The 21,004-nt window shown below is 47.9% G+C and overlaps 2 protein-coding genes across 4 annotated transcripts in view; one reads left to right on the forward strand and one right to left on the reverse strand.

Annotated features, from left to right (window-relative positions):
- The window catches only part of CYFIP2 (cytoplasmic FMR1 interacting protein 2), a 56,262-nt gene that overhangs the window by 19,982 nt on the left and 15,276 nt on the right, over window positions 1-21,004 (reverse strand). For 2 of the 3 annotated variants that reach the window (XM_087753915.1, XM_087753912.1), the window contains exons 9-23: window positions 20,400-20,504; window positions 17,193-17,284; window positions 14,246-14,363; window positions 13,258-13,377; window positions 12,483-12,608; window positions 11,336-11,502; window positions 10,922-11,069; window positions 10,453-10,606; window positions 9,739-9,895; window positions 8,909-9,005; window positions 8,263-8,339; window positions 7,184-7,292; window positions 6,715-6,834; window positions 5,836-6,035; window positions 5,228-5,315 (exon numbers count right to left, since the gene is read on the reverse strand). In XM_087753915.1, coding sequence (XP_087610041.1) covers window positions 5,228-5,315; window positions 5,836-6,035; window positions 6,715-6,834; window positions 7,184-7,292; window positions 8,263-8,339; window positions 8,909-9,005; window positions 9,739-9,895; window positions 10,453-10,606; window positions 10,922-11,069; window positions 11,336-11,502; window positions 12,483-12,608; window positions 13,258-13,377; window positions 14,246-14,363; window positions 17,193-17,284; window positions 20,400-20,504 — 1,878 coding nt within the window. The remainder of the gene's footprint in view (window positions 1-5,227; window positions 5,316-5,835; window positions 6,036-6,714; window positions 6,835-7,183; window positions 7,293-8,262; window positions 8,340-8,908; window positions 9,006-9,738; window positions 9,896-10,452; window positions 10,607-10,921; window positions 11,070-11,335; window positions 11,503-12,482; window positions 12,609-13,257; window positions 13,378-14,245; window positions 14,364-17,192; window positions 17,285-20,399; window positions 20,505-21,004) is intronic. The other variant, XM_087753913.1, reaches the window with a different exon arrangement.
- On the forward strand, window positions 2,621-5,195 carry FNDC9 (fibronectin type III domain containing 9). Its single transcript, XM_009466847.2, has 2 exons — window positions 2,621-2,721; window positions 3,747-5,195. The coding sequence occupies exon 2, from the start codon at window positions 3,754-3,756 to the stop codon at window positions 4,414-4,416; it is 663 nt and encodes a 220-aa protein (XP_009465122.1). The 5' UTR covers window positions 2,621-2,721; window positions 3,747-3,753; the 3' UTR covers window positions 4,417-5,195.

The following is a 21,004-nucleotide window of genomic DNA, read 5'->3' on the forward strand; positions in this document are numbered from 1 at the left end:
CAATTCTGACCAGAACTGTCAGAGAAGGGTCTCTAAAAGAGGAAGGTCTCTAAGTTAAACAGCCCGAATACGGCCTGGTTCCTTCCCCTGCCACAAGCAACCTTCACTCTTCCTATAAAGCTTTGACCATATTCAGCTGTATCAGCCAGTTGCTAAGGCTTTCATGCAAAAAAACCCATATTCCCCAGCTGGGATGGACAGGTCACGTACAATGCAGCAGGCGTGTTTATATACTGTATTGAGACTGTGTCTGTGTATATTCTGTACCTAGAGGCTGTGTCAGTATGTATTCTGTGTCTCAGCACAATGCCTCACTATACCGACTACTGATTCTCAGTGACTGTAGACATTGCTATTATTTACAAGAAGCCGATGGCCGTGGCAGGCCAGGTTAGCACAGCCCACGCGGTCTGTTGGAGGGGATCAGCAGCCCCCGTTGCCGACACCACCTGCGGCAACCACAGCTTCTTGACGCCTTTGTGCTGCTGCTGCAGACATGGCAGCAGAAAATAGAGCGGCCCCATCCGATTCACGCGCCGTAACTATTTTTGCAAGCGCCAGCAGCATGCACTGTCCTTCAGGTTACATCTGCCTGCGTGCTTGCTAAAAAAGGGGGGGCAAATTCAACCAGGGGAGGGAACCAGGGATTTCCAGCAAGTTTGGCATGACCCTGGGTCCGGCAGTGCCGAGAAAAACAGAAGCACTCATGAAAATACATAAATGAAGCCCAATCTAAAGCATTTACAGAGATAAGAAGTGGTTAATGAGCAGTTAGTGTGTTGCTGGTAATTTTGCAGCTTCTTTGTAGGAGACTTGGCAACCTGCTGCATTTTATAAGTGGCTGAATGGCAGAAAATGTCTGTTTCTGCTGGCCACTGGAGTGCGCCCGCGGTTTGCATCCTATGGTGATGAGCGAGGGGTCCCAGACAGGGCCACAGCCGGGTCCACATGCAGATATGGGGAATCCAGTGCTGGAGCAGTCCTGGCACTGGCGTGGTTTTGGCATCTTCTCATCCTGGGAAATAGGAGTTTCAAGCTCATCACCAGCGTAAACTGGTGCAAGCTTGATTTTGGGAGCAGGTAATACCAACACCACTGAAAGCTTTGCTGTGGTTTCCTTTGAGCTAGTGGGATTGATCACTGGATGGAGAAAGGTCAGCAGGACCCTTTGCTGGCCTAATCCACCTATTTCCTTTTTCCTCGGTTTCCTCTCTTCCTGCTAATACATCTTATTTGTGAACAACTCAAATTTCATTTCAAAGCAACCGTAAACACTGATAAACTCAACAACCCAAATGCCATAAGAAAGCAGTTCTCTCGGGAAAACATTACCACCTTGTGTAATCCACCTTTCTGAAGCATGGATCTGCATCCTCAGCTCCCTCCCTGCAGGCAAGGATGTACTTTACTCACAGCATGGAACCAGCGAAGAGCTTTCTATCCCCCTGCTCTTGTAAGCAGGACCGAGCCATGTAAACAGCAGGAAGCCACCTGGGAGCACTTTCATTTCTATCTCTGCCCATAATTATTTTCATCTCTGCTCCCAGTTTTCAGCTTGCTGGCAGCTGCAGCTCATACACAGAGACAGAAGGGAATACAGATCTTGGAAGACAAAACCAAAACATCCAGAACTGCAAAATGTAAATCAAAAGCAAGGGTCACACATACTCTCCAGGCTTGTAACAGCCTCTCCTGATGCAGTTTGCATCATCTCATCACTGTTGATATTTAGAAGATCTTTGAAACGTTGCAAGCACCCTTCCAGGAATGACATTGAATGAGTAACTCCCGACCCAGAACCAACATTTCTTCTGGGGAAGTTCCTCTCTCTAACACATTTTGGCTTCAGAGAGCAGCAAGTCCCTTGTTCAGAGCCTCTCCTTACCAGGCCCAGTGCCACATCTGTCCCCAGTGCCACGTCTGTCCCCTCCTGGCCACAGACTTGGGCTGCTCCCCCAAACACTGCTGGCACTGGCTTTGCCTCTCCCTCCTGCCCTCTCGCCAGACTGACAGGGGACATCTCCAAGTTGTCTATAAGGCAGCAGCATTCAAAGAAGAGCCTGTCTTAATCCCACGGGAGTTCACCAGGAGGTCCAGGTCTTTGAAAACCCAATTCCTACTCCCATCACACAGCTTAGAAAAAAATTAAAAAGCCTAATGGACATTGCTGCAGCATCAGTGATGAAAATCTACTGCTCACTGGCTTTGGCTTAAATTAGTAGTTTAAATGTGCAAGAAATCATAGAATTAAAGACAAAGCCCCTGAGTGCTAAACTATCAATGTGTACTGCAGGCCAGGATCCCGGATTGCATACCTTGTGCCAAGGGGTCTCTAACCCCAGACCCTGCTGGGCTGCAGCGATGGTCTTGCTGGGGGACCATGGACAGCGGAAAAAAAGAAAACCCCACCCAACCCAAACAAGCCAGCAAACAGAACTACCTGGCTTGTTTTTCTCGCTTCAGAGACACATACTTCTCCGAGGCAAAAGCTTTTAGGGATAACGTTCCCAAATCACTCGAAGATGCCTGCCCATCCTTTCCTATTGGTTGCTATGGTGAGAGATGACGGAGCCCCAGACGGGTATAATATGAGCAGCACGCGGGGAAGGGATTTAGCAGAGGCAGGAGGGAGGCGAGCGGTGGGAAGAGGGGAAGGCGCTGCCCGCCCGTGGCCACGCTGCTCACCAGCACCGACGGGCCGTCGCGGACCTGCCCGGGGAGGTAAGCAGCTGCCCATGGCTCTGGGAGGGCTCAGCGATGGGCGCGTATGCTGTTCTGCTCTTCATGTAAGAATGGTTAAAACAGTCGTTAAGATGAGCTGCTGCTTGAGTGAATTAAAGGAAGGGTAGTTATATTAAAAGAGAGAGGAAGAAGGAAAAAAAAGAAACCAGGTCTATCGCATGGAGCTCCTGCTCAGAGCGCTCGGCCGGTTGGGAGAGATAACCCTGCAACAAGGCTCAGACAACACTTTGGGGACCTAAAGGAGTGATGTACTGATCTGTGGCTGTTGTCAAACAGTAGTTTGTTAGCGGTCAGTGTCTTTTATCTGGGAGAGAGCTTTGTACTTATTATTCAGATATTTGTACTTTCCTAAAGGCATTGATTTTGTATTACACTAGCCTTCAGATTTCAAATTTGAGATCCTGATATTACAGTGTGAGATGCCATAGGAAGAGAAAGAGTTTATACTCCGTTAAGCAACAACTTAGGTACAGAAAATGCAGCACCAGCTTAAACCAGTAAATTCATCATTGTACAGCTTTTTAAATAGCATTTAAACAACATTTTAAATAGCATTTAAAAAGCTGTGTAAAATCAAAATATCTATTGGAAGCTCTGCAAGGCAAGCGGGAGCTAGCTTAATGATCAGTTTATGTGAATCACACTTGCAGTATCCTTTCTATTCCATAGGAAACAAAAAAATCTAAAAAAGCTTCCTATATAGACAACCAGTCAAAAAGAAGAGATTTTTTAAAAATCTAACTAGAGCATAAAGTGCACTCTATGTCCCAGTTGCTTTTTTTTTGGTCAGGAAGCAGGGTGATACAGTAGTCTGGGCACCAGCGGGATTCATCTTCTGTAATTTTAGCCACCTAAGACCTAGCATTTAATCTAAGCTAGCCAGGCAGAGTCCTGAGTCCAGTCTAAGGGCCAGTAAAGCCGGTGAAAAAACTTCACTGATGTCAGTGGCCTTTGAGCCTGTACACGAATCGGGAAACTCAGCCTCTCCCTGCATCTGGTTACAGGGGCACAATGAACATCGAAGTGCATAACATCACTTACACCAGCGCCACCGTCTCCTGGGCCATGAACAACCCCTGTCCAGAGAACTACTACCATATCATGTACCGCCCCAACTGGAACAGTGTCTTCGCCGGCTATTTACGCCAAAACTTCCACCGTGAGGAACGAGTTCCTCACCCCCTCAGCTCCCTTGTCCTCCACCAACTCACGCCGTCCACCATCTACGTCCTCTGCATCACGTGCAAGAACTCTTACCCCTCCAGCAATCACTGCACCACGTTCCACACTCTGGACAAAACCCCCCTGGTTTTCGGCGGCTCTAAGCATGAACCTACCACCTCCATGTGGATGGTGAGCAGCCTGCTGCTCCTCTGCTTCATTGCTCTCCTGGCCTACGGCTGCCTGCAGTTCTGGTCTGCACGCTGCCACCGAGCCGCGAGGCTGAAGCATCCCAACACCAGCCCCGAAGAAGTGGGCGAAGGCAGCAGCTCGTCAGAGGGTCCCCTGAACAATGGACTGAGAGAGGAGCTTTTGGAAGTCCCCATGACCACTGTGCTAATGAGGAGCTCCAGTTTCATGAAGGAGAGTCCGTATAGCTCCCCCCACTGCTTTTTTTCCTATAAAAACAGTGACGATAAAAGGGCCATCTTGCCGCAGCATGGCCTTCAATGAGCAAAATAGAGGGAGACCCTGCTTAGAAGTTTGGTTCGTGCTGCTCTTTCCCAGCTCTTGCCAGCAGGAATGTCTGTGCGTCCATGGGGGCTGTTTGTCCCAGGGTAGAACATGAGGCAGGGACATTGGTTGCAGGGAGAAAGATTTTTGTCAAGTGACAAAATTATTCTCATTTGCTGAGGGTTTTTTAAAAAGAAACCAAGTCAGCTCTCTGGGAACGGCCAGGCTTGGCTGACTGTAGTGTCATTAGCTAATCTGCATCAGTGCTGTAGGTTCACTTCAGAGTCATCAATCAATGTGCACAAGAAATAAACTCCACTCAAGTAGTTTCACACTTGAGTGATCCTCTACTAACATCACACCCCAAGCCCTCATAACGCTTGTATAAACAGTCATCGCAGCCTGACAAAAGCGCTTTTTGTCAGTATTAAGTAGTCTGTATTTGCACTCACAAGTATTTTAGTAATTCTCATTTTGAACTACAAATGGGATTCCTGAAGCGGTACCTGCCTTGGGGAGGAGCTTGCTCCTCTCTGCGGATTTGGATGTGACTTGGTCTCAGTGCCAACACGAAGCACAGCGCAGTGTCAGCATCCCCTAACATAGGCATGTTATGGAGAAGAATATGGGAAAGCAATAGCAAAAGCACACTGAATCTGCTTCTTGCATGGCTTTTTGGTTGCACATGGCAACATGACCCTGCACATTTGCACCCGCCATTCCGTTAATGAACTAGTTCTTGCATTTCTTTCTTCCTAAATAAATACTTTCAACATCCACCCCTTCTGGCTGTTGTGGCTCATTTACTGACCTTAGATCCGTAGAGGTAATACGGCTGAACATTGGCTGGCTTGTCCCGCTGGGGTTCCTGCGTGAACGGGATTGCTGTCCTCACAAACCTGTGGCAGGCACAGGAGACGGGGAGGAAAGCGGTCAGAGCCCAGTTAATTGTGGGGTGTGCAGATACGGCACGGTCTGGGATGCACTGCAGTTGCAGACTAATTAGCAATTCATCACCTGAGCTATGTGAACGGGAATGCAAACTTCTGACCAATCTATTGGTGCTGTAAACCATGTCAGTTTAGCCTGCCAAGGGTGGGATTTCTTCTCATTTGGGGCAGGCAAGAAACCCATACGGGAGCAGCTACCACAGCTCTGCTGCACAGTAAACCAGCCCTCTAAAGCAAACTAGCTCAGTTGCTTGCAATCACTGTCCAATTTTGTTGCTTGAATTTGTTACTAACATTTTCAAGGCCAAGGGGAGCTGGTGGGCTTTAACTTCATTTTAACTGTAACCGTTGCACCCCATAGGGAATGCAAGCCTCACCCCAATGCATGTGAATTTTACGTGGCAGGTTTGACATTTTGGAAAGAAAAGCAGGGTCTCCAGTCACCCCCTGCCTTGCTTTTTCTCCTGACCTGTTGGTGGATCCATTGTAGCAGTAGTTGGGTAGAAAGTCAAAGTTGAGCTCCCAGAAGACGTGGAGGGTGATGCGCCCATAGGGCGCGGAGACGTTGTGGTTGGCCTCCCGGAACATGGCGTCAAAGCTGTCCAACGTCATGTGCTTGCACAGCAACCTGTGAGTCAGGCGATTTATTTCCAAGAGCCACTCCAGCTCCTGCAGCACATAAAGCAGCAGCAAATGCAACATATTACCAAGATGACAACAGAAACAGCTGATTTAATTGCCAGGGGAATGATTTTATATCCACACCCACACAGAACTTTCCAGGTGAGGATGCAGCAAATGCTAAAGACATCAGTTTAACTCAGTGGCCGAGGCCAATTGCACTTCTACCCAAGGGGTCCTGGTCCAGTATCTCCTAAATCTGCAGGAAGCAAAATCAATTTGTTCCCCACTGAGCACTGGCTGGCTTTCACATCACCTTCAAAGGTGGAAACTGGTAATTTTACACTACTTGACTCTGATGCTCCTGTAATGTATCAAAGGCAGCAAATCCAGTACACACACAAATGATGTCCCAGCCACCTTCATCCAACAGGGGGAATTAAAGTCAAGATTTCCTTCTCCCAGATCACAGGACTCTCTTACATGTGCTCTGCAAAATCTAACTGCTGACTGTCACCTTATGATTTATGCAGATACTTAACGGTCCAATAATAATGCAATTAAAGCTGCATAAATAGAAATAGTAGGGACTCAGCAGCATAAAGGAGAATACATGGCTGGCTGAAACCTACTGTAGGTGGGACTTGAAGCAGAAGGCAGTTGACTGTGTGTCCATAGCAGTGCATTATTCTCTCTATTCATACTCTCAGTCAATAACAGTTCTTACCACTATGGATGTCAGGTCCTCACTCTCAAAGCGGCTGATGGCCTGGTCTAACGATTTGTACATCGCTGCTGAGATACGCTGGGTAATGAGCCTGTTCAGGTCAATTGATCTACCCAGCAACTGGGAAAAGAAGATATTTGCATGTTATATACAGATGGGAAAAAGGTACTTTTTTTTTTTTTTAACAGACACAAATTAAAACCAAACATCCAAATCTGCTTAAATGTGAAAGTGGTGATGCAAATGCCTCGGCTGAGTTTACTGTTACTTAAGAGGGAAGGAGGGAAATGTGGAGCGTAATTCATTTTCCCCTTGGGCCCCATGCATGAGTGCAGTGTGTCAGAAACAGGTTCACCCCTTCTCATTCCAGCACTGACCTCAACTGAGCCCAGCACTAGCATGCCACCCACCAACAAAAGGATTATAGACCAAGAGCTATGAGTACTGGAGTCTACTGCTTGCACTGTACCTGGACATGCCTCTGCTTGAGCAGCGTTTCGTAGCGGTTGGATGGTGGGTACGGAATAATCACCCCGTAATTCTTACATTCAGCCCGGAAACGTTTGTCCAATAAAACACTGGAAATAGGAAGCAGTGTCAGGAAGAAAGAAACATACACTATCAGCTTCTCTCTGGATCTTTTCCAGAGTTTTCATCCTTCTTTTCATCTTGCTTTGAATGCCAAGAAATTTCCACGCACTAGTAACTCTGCTTACACCACTAAATCACAGAGCAGTGGTTGGTATCTGGGGACTGCCATGCTGTTGTCCATCATTCTTGGCTTTTATGGCTAAAACATTCAAAAAGATAAAGGATTGTGCTGAAAGATATCACTAGTGCAAGGTACTGGTGCGCTCCCTCCTTGAAGATCTGCTGTGGGAGCATTTGGTTGTTGTCGGTGATCGCTCTCCGGCCAAATGTGATCTAGAGACAAAACTCCTTGCAGAGTTACACTGAAGACTTAATTCACCTCTGGGGACATGAGAGGAGGACTCCCAGTAGAGTTCATCCATGTTCTTTAAATGGTTAGAAGGAAATGTCACAAATGGCCTATCTCCCCACAAGGGAGCAAGAGACTCTGCAGAAGTCCTCCAGGCAGCTGGTCTGATGTGTGACCTAAGATACTGAGTACCCTTCTGGCCTTCACAAGTCCTGCTGCTTTACTAGGGTGAGGACAACTGCGTGTTTCTGTTTCTTAGAGATGGGAGGCTTCCATGCCTCATCTGCCTGGTACACAAAGAGAAGTCAAGCAAGGACATGTCTTCAATAGACTCAGTTTGCTTTTCCGCTGCTCTCACAAATTGTACTCAGACAGCTACTTAGGATGCCAATTATTATTTTTTCACTTTTAACCATGTCTCCTTGCCATCATTAATTTATTTTCCCCATCTACACTGGTCTGACATGGACAGCCAGCCCTGTGGGACAAGGATGATCTATTTTGTTATGTCTACCTGCAGTGGCTACTCCCTGAGGGGAACCTTTTGGTTAACAGCAATTTGCATGCAGCAATATCATCACTCAGCAGCAGCAGTCAGGTTCTCCTACCTGCCAGCCATTGCTTTATAATAGGCAAAGATCTGATCTGCCAGCTTGTACACAAATTGATCAAAGCACAAATTCACCTGGGGGAGAAAAAAACAAGACATCATGAGGGTGTCACCAACACAGGGCAGCTCCTTCCTATGCATGCAAGATCAATACAACTCCATACAGAGCTCTAATTTAATACATACATGTATGTCACGTTATCTAAAAACCACACTGCCGTTCGCACATGCTAAAGGTAAGCAGAAAATTGCCGATACATTTCTCTCTTATAGTTTCTGCATGTTCTTACAGGTCCCGGTCTCCCATCCCAAATCATCCCTTTGTCTCGGGGATCTCTGGTTTCTCGTTTTCCTCTGATGTCTCATAACCCTCTGCCCAGCCCACAGCTTCTTCCATGCCCCCAGTATTTGACAGCCTTTGGCTTCCACTGGTCCCCACGGGTACAGCTGAGCTGAAGCCCTTCATCAGCAGAGTCTGTAAGCTCTCTGGAAATTTTGATCTTTTGAAATCTTCTCAGTCTGATGGGGTATTTTTTTCAGGAGATGCCTATAAAGAATTCACTGAACTGCTGGGTGGGGCTGTCAAACAGGGCAATGTGACGCCAGTGAGCTCTTCACATACAACAAAGATGAAAAGAACTTACTTCAGCTTCAATTTCATCGTATAGGAACTGCTTTTTGAACTTGGTCAAGGCATAGTATGCGCTGTCATTATAGAGGTCCAAGGGGTACAGTACATACCTGAGGGCAAGAAGACAGATCATGTCTTAAATTAACCTTGGAGCAGCATAAATGGCAGCCAGTGCATGTGCCTGGCTCTGCAAAAAAAGGCTTTTCTCTGACTTCACTCCTATCATCTCCACTCACTCCAGCCCCTCAAATCCTCCCTCTTGCTCCCTATGTCAGAGTTGCTGGAAGCAGCTAGAACACATCTGGGATTTGAGCTAACCGTGACTTGTTCAATCAACACTTGCTCCTTCTCTGCCCTTAAAAAAGCTTTCATGCTGTCCTCACTCCACAGAGTGCCCTGACAATGGCCGTAAAATGGAAAACAAAATTTTCCTAATGAGGAAGATATTATGAACATAATTACACTTGCATAACAGCAACTCCTCTTATCATTTATCATGTATATAAAAAAAAAGTGTTTAGGTGCCTTAGCTAGGGCCCACATCCCTTTAGCTGCACATGCTGTCTGATGCTGCGTGCAGATGACGGTACCACCAAGTTGTGCCCACATCCAAATAAAGCAGTTGCCAACTGCTGGTTTACGATGCGTAAGTGCCAGGAAGCCGCCCCTGTGCGTCTGCTAACGAGGTATTCATACCGTACACATTCATGTGACAGCAAGTCAAGAAACATCTATTTTCCCTCCCACGTCAAAAAGACTGTTCATCATCAGCCTACCCTTCTCCAGAAGAAAATCCCAAGCCCCAGTGCATGCACAGTCCCACCACAGCCCATTGGCTCTTACTCCATCATAGAGGGTTCTTTGGTTTCCAGAATATGGTCTGTGAGGATCCAGGGCATGGACATTTCGATGGGGAATTGGATGCGGCGGCCCATGGTCAGCTCCAGGAAGAACTCCCGAAACCAGAGCTGGGACAGGTCGCAGCACTGCTGCAGCGCTTCTGAAAGACAGAGAAGATCCCCCCCCGGGGCGGGAGGGCACCCACGTTACCCCTGTGGGGACACCAGCGAGGGAAGTGCACAAGAGGCAGCTGCTGCAGCCTCGTATTGGACTGGTTTTGGGTGTGGAACATTTTTCTGGGATGTCTTTGTTTTTAAACTCAGACCACGTCCATGTTGTCCGAGCATTCCATGTAATGGAAGAAGAAAGAAGGGATCATTCCTTTTGCTCTAGGCTCCAGGAAGAACATTTCAATGGCTCATATTTACTCTGGAAGATTTCTTCTGTGCCCAGTGGCTAAGAATTTTGTCTAGGACAGAAAGAAAACTCCAGTCCTAGAAACTAAACTACCACTTTTATTTTATTTGCCATTGCTGACTCATTTTGTTCACATAATAATTACTACCCAGAAACAGGCCTGAATCAGGCAGAAGTAGGACATTTAGGAAAAATCAAGGAAAATCTTCTGCGTAGGTCAATGAGGAACAAAATTGATCTACCTTTGCCTTTCTGAGCATGCAAGAGTTGGATTCAAGCCTCCCCCTGCCGTAAGCTCACCACTGATGTTGAGAAGGTGGGTAAAGAAGAAGGACTGCTTGTGGAACTCCTCAATGGCCAAGACTATCGGCCCATCCAAGCTGCTCCTCAAAGTCTTCTTTGAGCCACTCTTGTCTGCTATCAGGGACTCCAGCATGGTCCGCACCATGTAAAGCTTTGGAAGAAAGTTGACATGCAGTTGCAACTCCCCATTGAGACACCACTACACACAGCCATGGTGCTCTGCAACAAAAAAATAACACTTCTCCCAGGTGGCTACTACTCTCTGCACCCATAAGCCTTACACCTCTAATAAAGGAGGCTTTGGGAACTGTACAACAAAGCAGGCACCAAAGTAACATTCAACACACAACAGTGTGAAGACTTTGTGGAAGAGACCATGGAAACAGCTGCTAATCCACTGGATGGGAGACTCCTACATGGCTGTAAGACCGTTAATTCCCTATACAGGAGATGGACATTTACATACCTGCGTACTTGATGGTCCTACTGCTCGTCGTGGGACTTTAATATCAAATCCACCCTTAGGATCCTTCTCACCTCTCAGGCAAGGATCATTTGGAGGCTCTCGACCTCCCTCCCAGTCACAGATTGTCTTCCGAATTGCCTGAAGGACACTGGAGTGGGTGGGAGAGGGAAAGTAGTGCTTAAGCTTGATTCTGCTTCAAGATGAAAATATTCACTGCTGTGCACATATAGAAGGAAAAGTATCTGAGGTGGGGACATACATTGGAGTCATGCCCAAAAGTTACCTTGCAAAGACTTGCTGGCCAAGGTATGTTGGCTGGTTGTGTACCGTGAGGGCCACGTGCTTATATAGTACAAATGTGTTACACAAAAAAATATGCAGGTTTTGCATTACATTCAAGAAGGACAGACCGACCTGATCAGGACATTCTTCTTCTTCCTGACTGCCTGCCTGAGCGGCTCTCGCAGGGTCACCTGGGCAAAGTCCTGCAGGGCTGCATAGATAGTGTTGCGGATGGCTTGGTTAAAGACACTCTCCATCCGGCCCATCAGCACTTGCAGACCTTTGATCATGGCGATTACCTGAAGCAAAAATTAAAACCACATGCATTTGCTATTTTCCCATTGTATGGAGAGGTCCATAAATCCAACATTAAGAGAATCTGGGACTAAATTAATTCTACTCGAGTAACTTAGGTCCAGTAATTAGGTGGCTAAGTTTTTTAATGTTAGCTGCTTTATGGATCACAACAAGCTGAGAAGAGCATTTACATTACCAGTTTCTTGCACATAGCCCCTGTCCCTTGGCAGGCTCTGTTTCCACTCCTGATCTCTTGATATCTTTAATAACACATAACGCTAGGAAACTGCACATGCTCTACACGTGGGTGCAGCGGCACGGCTTGCACAGACCTGCATCTGCACCAGTCTTCCTTGTACAAGAGTAAAGCGACAATTCCCAGGAGGGAGTGAGCCATAAAAATTAAGGCAATATTCAAACCACCTTGGACTGTGTAAGGCAAGATGAAGGTGTGAGGGCCTCCCATAGCCAGGCTCAGAGGACTATTCCCACTGTCCATGGACAGCCAGACCAAGAGTTGACGGGTCCTGGGGACCAGCTGAGGATCTCGTGTTTGCACAGCGCCTGAACGTAGCTCCTGATCTTGCTCCAGATCACACTGCTCTGCAAGCCCCGCTTTTTTTTTTCAGGAGCCCCGAATCCCCTTGTCAGGTGAGGAAGGACTTAATACAGCAATATTAAGGAAACACAGGGATACACCTCAGTCTTTCACCAGCACACAAACACAGCATAAGGAAAGCAGGATCAGGAAAAGAGAATTGCTCTAGTCATGCACTGGTGCAGTGTTTCCACCCCAGTAGCAGCTCCTAAGAACTTAATTTGCCCCTTAGTTCTGGTCACCTGTGGGCCACAGGGATGAGGAACCTGCTGAGGAACCTGAGCAAGGTGAGATGCCCTTCCCTCCTCTTCCCCTGGCCTGAGGAACACGGACAGTAAACCAGCCCTGGATGGTTTACAACTCCCTTGTGGAGTTGGCACCTACCTCCACAAAGGCAAACTTCTCTTCACTGGTGTAGTTGTACCGGGTGGCTCTCTCATACTCTTCCGCTGTTCCTGGGCAATCCTTGTTACAGAACTTATCTGTGGGATGAACCAGCTTCCAAGAGTACTAGAAGATGGAAAGGGACACTGTCAACATCGCAATGAGTAAGAAGCCAGGCTGGAAAGACTGAAGAGGGCCCTATGCCAGGAAAACATTCCCTAGAAATTACTACAGTTGTTTGACATTCCTTTGGGAGCAGAATTTGTGCTTCTTTCTGGCTTTATTATCACTGTACTGAATCTTGGTTTTGTTTATTTGGGAGGTTGCCAGTCATACTGGATTTTTGACATCCATGGACTTGTGTTGAGATATGGTCGAAATTTTCCAAATTAAGAATTTCCATCATCATTTGGATTACAGTTTTAGTTGCTCAAGACCCAGACTCATCCCAATCAGCTTTTAGTACGTAGGCGAGGTGTTCAGGTTAGAATAGTCCCCCAGCCCCCCTCTAACATCAGTGGGGACACCCCAGCACCTGCAAAGGCTGGTTCAGGTCCAGGGTGAGCTGATCAAGCTCTCTTTCTCCATTTGATACAGGTGGTGTTCAGGGTCATTAGCTGCCTGATCTTAGCATGTTCGTTAATGGCTTAAAGTTAGGTGGCATGAAAGCAAGCTCGCCTTTCTACAGTCTTTGTTACACGCCGTGTTAAAACATTCACGGTCACTTGGGAAGAGAAGGACATTACACACTCGCCACTTCCATGGATGCACTCACCACTTCCATGACGTGGGCACTCCACTTGGACAGCAGCTGCAGGCCCCGTAAAGCAAGATCAAAGAGCTCCCTGTACTCTTCATCTGATTTCTGGCTGTCCAGTCCTGAGCCAGTGACCACCTGGAGAACATCACATCACATCAAGGCTAGACTCAGCAACTTTCTGCTTGAGCCAAACAGCAGCCACAGATCTCTCTCTCAAATCCCAGCTGAAATGAATTCCCCATGACCTTATGATCAAGCTAAAATTGTGCAGTGCATATACTGTCCTTCAGGAAAAGGGGCATAACTTGGCAAGACTCTTTTTACCCAGGCAATTTATTTCCTACAGAAAAATGAGTCTGACCTGTAACCTCAGAGCAAATAACTGACTGTTTTCATTCCACTTTCCCATTCCTTTGTGATGGTCTAATACTACTGAAATCCTTGAGACTCCCTTATGATTTAAAGTTCAAATAAGCACTTACAAATGCCAAAAAGAAAAGGGCTGAGAATGCTAAAGATTCATCAAACTAACAGTGATGAATGAGGATCCGACATTTGCAAAAACCAGCCACAATCACATCAGAGAGGGCTCCGACATTCAGTAATGAAAAGAACAGAGATGTCCTCATGAACTTTCTTCGAAGCCCTGACCAATAGCTCTGTGTAATAGAAAAGACCCGTTTGCAAGACATGGGTGTTCTGCCACCTGGCTGGCAATAAACATTTAGCTGCAAAAATTTTTCTCCTTCTTATTTTAACCGAGCTGTGGCCAACGAGCAGAAGCTTTTGCAGTAGATATTCCAGTGCACATGATTTTGCACCTGCAGGGGCCTTTCATAAATTGCTTTTTTATTGCTGGATCGAGAAGTGGTTTGTTCCCTACTTGTGTCCTTCTTCCCTCCTCACTGTACATCCTTGGCAGACCATATTCCTGCCACACCTGTCCTCTCCCAGCCTCATCTGTCTAACAAGCCTGATTACGGTGACTACCTGTTGAGCTTACCTCACTGTTGCTGTAGCGAGCGAGCTCTGAGATGAAGCGGATGTGGTCGTCTCGGATCTGGACCATCTGCTCACAGATGTTGTACTGGGGACTTATGCTGCTCTGAGTGCATGTCCACCTGGGCAAAAAAGCAATGGTTTCAAGGACAGGACACGGGGCTCCACTCAGACACCCCCAGGGACAAAGCCTTGCGCTCAACTGCTCTCTTCGCTTCAACATGCTCAAGACATGCCACCTTCAGGGCAAATGTCAGACCGTGTCTTCTCTCTTATGTGCACTGGGTGTGTGAGGTCTTCCAGAGGTGATCTTACACAACGTGAATGTTGCTTGCCTCACCTTTCAGCCTGAACATCTCTGCTCCATCCACCCTGAAGGCTGCTCTCCATGTTGGGCTCACCTACCCCCATGGGCAGAGGTGGCTATTTCCCAGGCCACTGTTGGACAAGCTTTCAGAGAAAGATGAACTGCAGAGCCCTGGCATCGTTTGCATCCTCTCTGCTAAACCTAAGCATAATCATCCCCTTAGAGGTCATCCCTCCAGGTGTGAAAGGGCTGGGTCATGCTGCCTTCTCCTGCAAGGAAAGACCCTGAAAGGGGCCAGCAAGGAAATATCCCTCCCACCCTGTTTTTGGTTCTGGCTCAGCGAACAACCCTGAGTATAAATCCCGAGCAGAATATGATTGAATGAACTAGATTGCCATTTGCATTGAGCCACATGTACCGTATAACAGTGTAATGGGGCCCTAAAAGAAGGCAGCACTCCCCTTCCAACGGCACAGTCATATGGAGTCATATCTCCTTTTTCCCAGTTCTGTATTAGCCACAGACATAGAACCAGAACGGCTCCACCAGAATGCTTTGTGCAAGCAAATGTCTGTCAGTGAAACTCTCATGTCTTACTCTGTCATCACAATATAAAAGTTCAGATCTTGCTTTTCCCCCCACTAAATAATGGTCCATCTTAAGATAGATAATCATCTTCTCCAATCTAGATTGGCCATACAAAAGGAAGGTGAGAAACCTGCCTCTGATACGGACATAGACATGAAGACATATTCCTACGGTTAACTGTGAGGCACTTGTTGCCAATATTTGTGGCGGTAGAAGGTCCTGGAAGTGCTGGGCCATGTCATCCCTTGTGAAATCCATCCTCCCACAGTCCCATCGCTCGACTCTTACCCGTTTCAATGTCCTGTGCTCCCCACCGGACAATCGGCAGGTTAGCAGGAATGGCCAGGGCTGCATCAGCCCTCCCTGCCACACACAACCTAGTCCACAGTGCAGAAACAAAGCGCCATGCAGGAAAAACACCAATTAATTCCACTTTCATGGAGACAAGGAGGGAAAGAAAGTGACAAAAACAATATTAGTAAGAAATGGGGATTGTATGGAACCACCTTGGCAGAGTTAGTGTTGGGAGTCCCATGCAATTTGCTGGGAAAGCAAGCAAGCGAGGAAGAAACATCGGTTAGTAAGGTACGGCACGCAGACCTGGGAAGACAGATTTCAAGACAGACATTAAAATTGTGCACAGGTAGACAGCCCACGAGTTTTCTTGGTTTTGAGATGAGAAAATGAATGCAGCTGACACACGTTTTGTTGAAATGTGCTTTCTGAATGATTTGGGATAAAAAGGTGTAAATTTTTAGATCATGTTTCCCTTCTAAATTGAGTTTCTGAAAATATTTTTTAAATGTACATTTTCTAGTATTTTAATATTTTTTCCATTCTTCAATTTTAATTGAAACCTTTTGATCAGGAAATGTTGCCACGTTGTTTTCAAATTTCTCATGAAAAAATTAATTGGCACTTTTCAACCAGCCTCGGGGAGGGCAGGGGAGGGCCATCCCTGGGTGAGCCACGTGGCGGGCAGAAAAGCCGGACCCGCCAGGGTGGAAGGGGACGGGCAAACAGAAGCAGAGAGATGAGACTGCAGGTTAGTTAGTTCCTGTCCTGCTGAAGATATAGCTCAACTAGGTTGCTTCTTGCAGACACCGGAGAAATCTGACTTCCACGCGACACGGTCCCACGGGTGAATGCCAGGCTGTGATCAGCGATTACAGCCTGACAGCTCAGATGGGCTTTGCGTATGTGTGGTTGCAAATGCCGTTCCGAGGATACCCAAACCTAACACCAATGCTTCTAGCAATAACTGAGCGCGATGCAAAGCTACAAAGACAAGTGGGGCCTCGCACACGTCTGCTGTGATCTGAAATGATGTCTGCAAATTCACCTGATGGGAGCAGCAAACTGCCTGTGAACCCAGACTGGGAAGCAGTGCTTTACACTGCTGAGCACTGCTGTAAGGACTCCATTTCTGCCCTTCTCCCACAATATTCATTCATTTCCAGTGCATCTGAACCCCCGGTTCAACCCTCATTCCTGCTGCCCTTCTTCACAAAACCTGCCTGAACTAGAGGAGACGCCCTGGCTACTGCAAAGAGAGATCCACTGCTGTGTTCACACTCTGGAGGATTTTGTCCCTGGGATGAAAAATGTGGATTAAAATCTCTCCAGAGCAGGGACACGCTGCTCGCACTCACACACCTCCGGGCACGCACACCGCCCAAGCACTCAGCAGCTGCCCTGAACCACGCGCCAGCCGCCTTTCCTTGCTCCTGCCTCGCTGCCGGCCACCGAGCACCCCCCCAGCCCTTGCCAGCGGAGCAGACGTACAGGCATGCCCACTCCCCTGCCTGCACACAGGGGTACGGTTACACGTTCAGAGCTGGCTGCACACGCACGCGCTCAGGGGCCGGTGAGGACATCTTCCCATGCAGGGACAGGGAGGTACACACGTGCACACAGAGCTGGCACGCCGGGACTCACACCTCACAGGGACACACACGGGTACCCGTGCACAGACCTCACGCACGCTGGAGAGTTGCAGCTCCCACGGCTTTTGGGACACACACAGAAGCCAAGAGACATTATGGCAGGCACTCACTTGGATTTGTTCTCCTCATAGTGAGCACTGGTCTTAATGTATCTGGCCAGTTCTATCTGCATATCGCCGAATAAAGGAACCACCTGCAGCTGCTGGAAAAGAAAACAAAAGATGGTTGAAACACAGCGGAGAGAGAGCCCGTGGCCCCAGTGCAACACAAGGGACTATGAAACGGCATCCTGCGTGTCTGAAGCTAGGGAAAGTGTCAGGCTGCTTAAAGCAAGGTGCAAACCTGGATCCAGGGTCATTTCACACCTAGGAAGCGACTAAGAATGATCACAAGGCTTTTTGTGTGAGGAAAATCACCCCCTGCAAGTGCTCTGGAGCCCTGGCCTCGCCGATACCAGGCTGGTTATTGCCAGAACAGTTCAGTGCTGTAACCAGCCAGAGGAAAGGCTCTTTTTACAACAAAAAAAATGAGAAGCGTATTCCTGAGCAGGGCTTATTGCCTCCCACCATAATCCTCCAAGAGAACAGAGGGATGAAAAGCACGTTGGTATTTTGGCAGCGAGTTGTTGCGGCTCCCTTCAGAGGGAAGCTGTAGGCTGCTTTGCTGCCTGGACTGCCAGGGATGTGGCATCTTTCCCCAGGGACTCAGACTGTCCTTTGGCACTGCAGCTGCTAGCGATGTGTCTTAAAACTTCTCCACGAAGAGAAAGACACAGGCAATGGCTGCCTGCAATATAACATGGCTTTGTTCGCCCTTTACATCTCAGGAGGATTTGGATGGGAAATAAATTCAAAGTGCACTGAATGTACCTCAAGCTCAGACAGGTCCCTGCTTCACTAAGCTTTCAGCTGCCAAGAAAATTCAACCAGGAGCTACCAACAGCTCTTCAATAAAGTATGAAGCTTCAAGTTCACCCAGCTATAAAAGCTTTGCCCCAAAATTCAGGGAAGATGGTGGCAAATTCCCTGTGCTATTATCACATGCTTCTCTTCTCAGGCTGGCTTGTATGGAGGATAGGCAATGCTGTCATTAGGGATTCTCAGTGGCGCTTTCATAAAAGGTTTAAATGAAGGGGTAGTTCATTTTCACTACTCAAATTCCTGGTCAATCCACTAGAAATTTAATCAGAAGGCAATAAGCAGATGTAGTAAGAGGAGTAGTTGGCCTTTTCTTATTGAGATCTGATAGTCTGGAGTGGTACTTAACTGATTAGGTGAGACCACAGCAGATGCTGGAGAAGTGCAAAAGGAAAAAAAGCTGGAAAGGGAAAGTTATTCCATGCAATGGAAGATATTTTACCTGATTCTCTGATGGTCCACAGCACTTTGCAATGAACAGCAAATCTGTTTGAATGCACCAAGATAACCAAACTCTATGGATTACACAGAGGGTTTGTTTTAAACTGGGATTCAGTTGAATTAGCAAAGCTGAACCAGGGAAAACTCAGAAGACTGTGAGGGATGGTACAATAAATCACCTTTGCAGAGCTGCAGTCCTCAGCAGTCTCCCCAGAGAGGAGGGTATTCAACCACCTCATTATCGCCCCGTCCGTGAGGTTACGGTGTCTGTCCATAGTTCCCTACGTGGGAGTCTGAGCCCTGCTCTCAGAGCTGTCTGCAGGAGATGATGCAAATTGGGGTGAACAGGTCCCCACTCAGCCTGGGTGAGGATGCAGCAGCTGGTACATCAACCTTTCATGAAGCCAGCTATCTGGGCTCGCCCATCCCCTCCCCTTGCACAGACCCAGTACATCATCTATAAACTGCAATAAGCAGGGCAGGTATCCCATACCCTGCCACCACCACCAACCTTGTCTTTCAGGCTCCTCAGCAGCTCTCTGGGTAAAGCGGCAGGGAGAAGCCACTCTGCTGAAAGAGTGATGGGGAAGAAGCGCTCTGTGGCCCCCCAGAAATCACCATCCTCTCATTTTCACTGATGTGGAGCAAATGCTGGTACCTAAACTTTCCATCTCAAGAGGACTGCTCAAGCTCAGCAGGTCTAAAAGAAAACTAATCGCTCCATCTGGGAAGTTATTCTGCTGCCCTCCTGCTATACTGTTATTCTTTGCTGCCAGTACATTTGTCCCTTGCCAGATCCCACCAGGCCTCCTAGAGCTGACCTGCCCCAAACCTGAGATGCCTCCTCGACCCAGCCTGTGCACAGAAGCAATGGAAAGGAGGTGTCATCTCCCCCTGCGAACGCCACAGGCAGTGCTGTACGGGCTCTCAGCCCCGCTCTCCATCTGCCACTGGTGGCTGGTGGCTTGCACACACACCAGATTTTGGGTGGAAGCAACAGGGTTATCCCAAACTTTTCTCATGCCGAGTGGCCCCAGGGCAATGCAGCCTGGTCTCTGTGGACCAGCCCAGGGCTGGACTCAGCTGCACATGTGCATGGGCAGAGGGAGGCTGCACGGCTGCTTCCCACCCTGTCACTGGGAGCACCCAGTTCTCGCGGGCCTTTCCCCAAAACCTGGATCTCAGATAAGGCAAAAACGGTTCATCAAACCACCAGGAACTTGCCGAGCACTTCCAAGTTCCAGCCGACACAACCTCCCCAAGAAGCTTTTTCTGTCCTACAGGGAGCACAGTTTATACACGAAATAAGACCACCAGATCACACATTGGCTGGCCAGCTGTGCCCCGTGTCCCTCAGCTCAGCAGCTCGCTGAGGGAAAGGGGAGTGCAACCATCACCCACACAGACCTCAGCAAACCAGCCAGCTTTGCCGGTGGCCTGAAATGACGGTGCTCCTCAGGAGACTGCAAACCTGCCTCAGAAATGTGCAAAGAGATAGAAGCGATGTCAGTCTGGCACGCCCTTCCCTCATCCACGGAACAGACCTCCCGTGTGCCGTCCCCGTCCTTTACACCTTGGTAGGAAGCAGGCAGAGCCACAGCGGCAGCCGGCTGCCCAGCAAGGGCGTGCAGGGCCCTCGGCTCCCACCGGCTCCCCAGGCTCCAGCACCAGCGCCATGGGAGCAGAGCCAGCCCCGGGCACCGCTCACACATCCACAGCCTTGCTGGCACCGAGGGCCGGCATCGCTTGTCTCACCCATGTTGCAGCTCTGTGCCCATGCACGTTCACAGCAATCCCATTCCTCGTCCTTTGGCCTAGATAATTTCTCGACCCTTGGGGTTTTTTGGACCTGGAAATGATTCCTGCGGTTTAGGTTTTGCTGGCAGCACATGCAATGGTATGGGTCACTAATTCATTGGTCTGCAATAAGCTCCAGCCTCATCCAGACAGGTCACTGACCTTGAAGAATTTGTCTATTTTGCTAAGGTTGATTCTCTTCTTGGCATCCAACTTGTAAATGTTGCTGACATTCCCGTCCATGAGATACAGGCCAAACCCCATCACCTGGAGAAGAGGGAAAGGCTAGGTTTCATTAGTGTGAAGTCAGCAGCACAAGTCAAAGACAGTTCTCCATCACTTAGCATAAGGAAAGACCATTTCAGGCTCCTGTACCACCTGACACTCATGAAAAGACTGTATAAAATGTGCACACATCTGCAAGGAGGTACATGGTAGGCAGAGGACACACAACGGACTGCTTCTGTTTTCTGTGCAAGAACACGATGCTCACTCTGGGAATTTGTTCCTCCTCTCTCCCACATAACAACAACCCAAAAGTCTTCTCCACCCAAAGGTGAATATTTACTCCGAGAGAAGAATTGAAAACATTTAAAATATTCTCCTGGATTTATTTTTTCCCTTTAATTCAGTACAAATCATTACAGATATTCAAACTACTCACATTATCCTTCAAAGAACCTTAGCCTACTCATACTAAGGTAATGAAGTTCTTATGGTAATAGTGACTGCAATCACTGTAATAACTGACTTACAGTAAGGACAAA

Source organism: Nipponia nippon, unplaced genomic scaffold, assembly GCF_047370975.1.
Source record: "Nipponia nippon isolate SJK-2023a ecotype South Korea unplaced genomic scaffold, ASM4737097v1 scaffold_17, whole genome shotgun sequence".
Taxonomy (NCBI): domain Eukaryota; kingdom Metazoa; phylum Chordata; class Aves; order Pelecaniformes; family Threskiornithidae; genus Nipponia; species Nipponia nippon.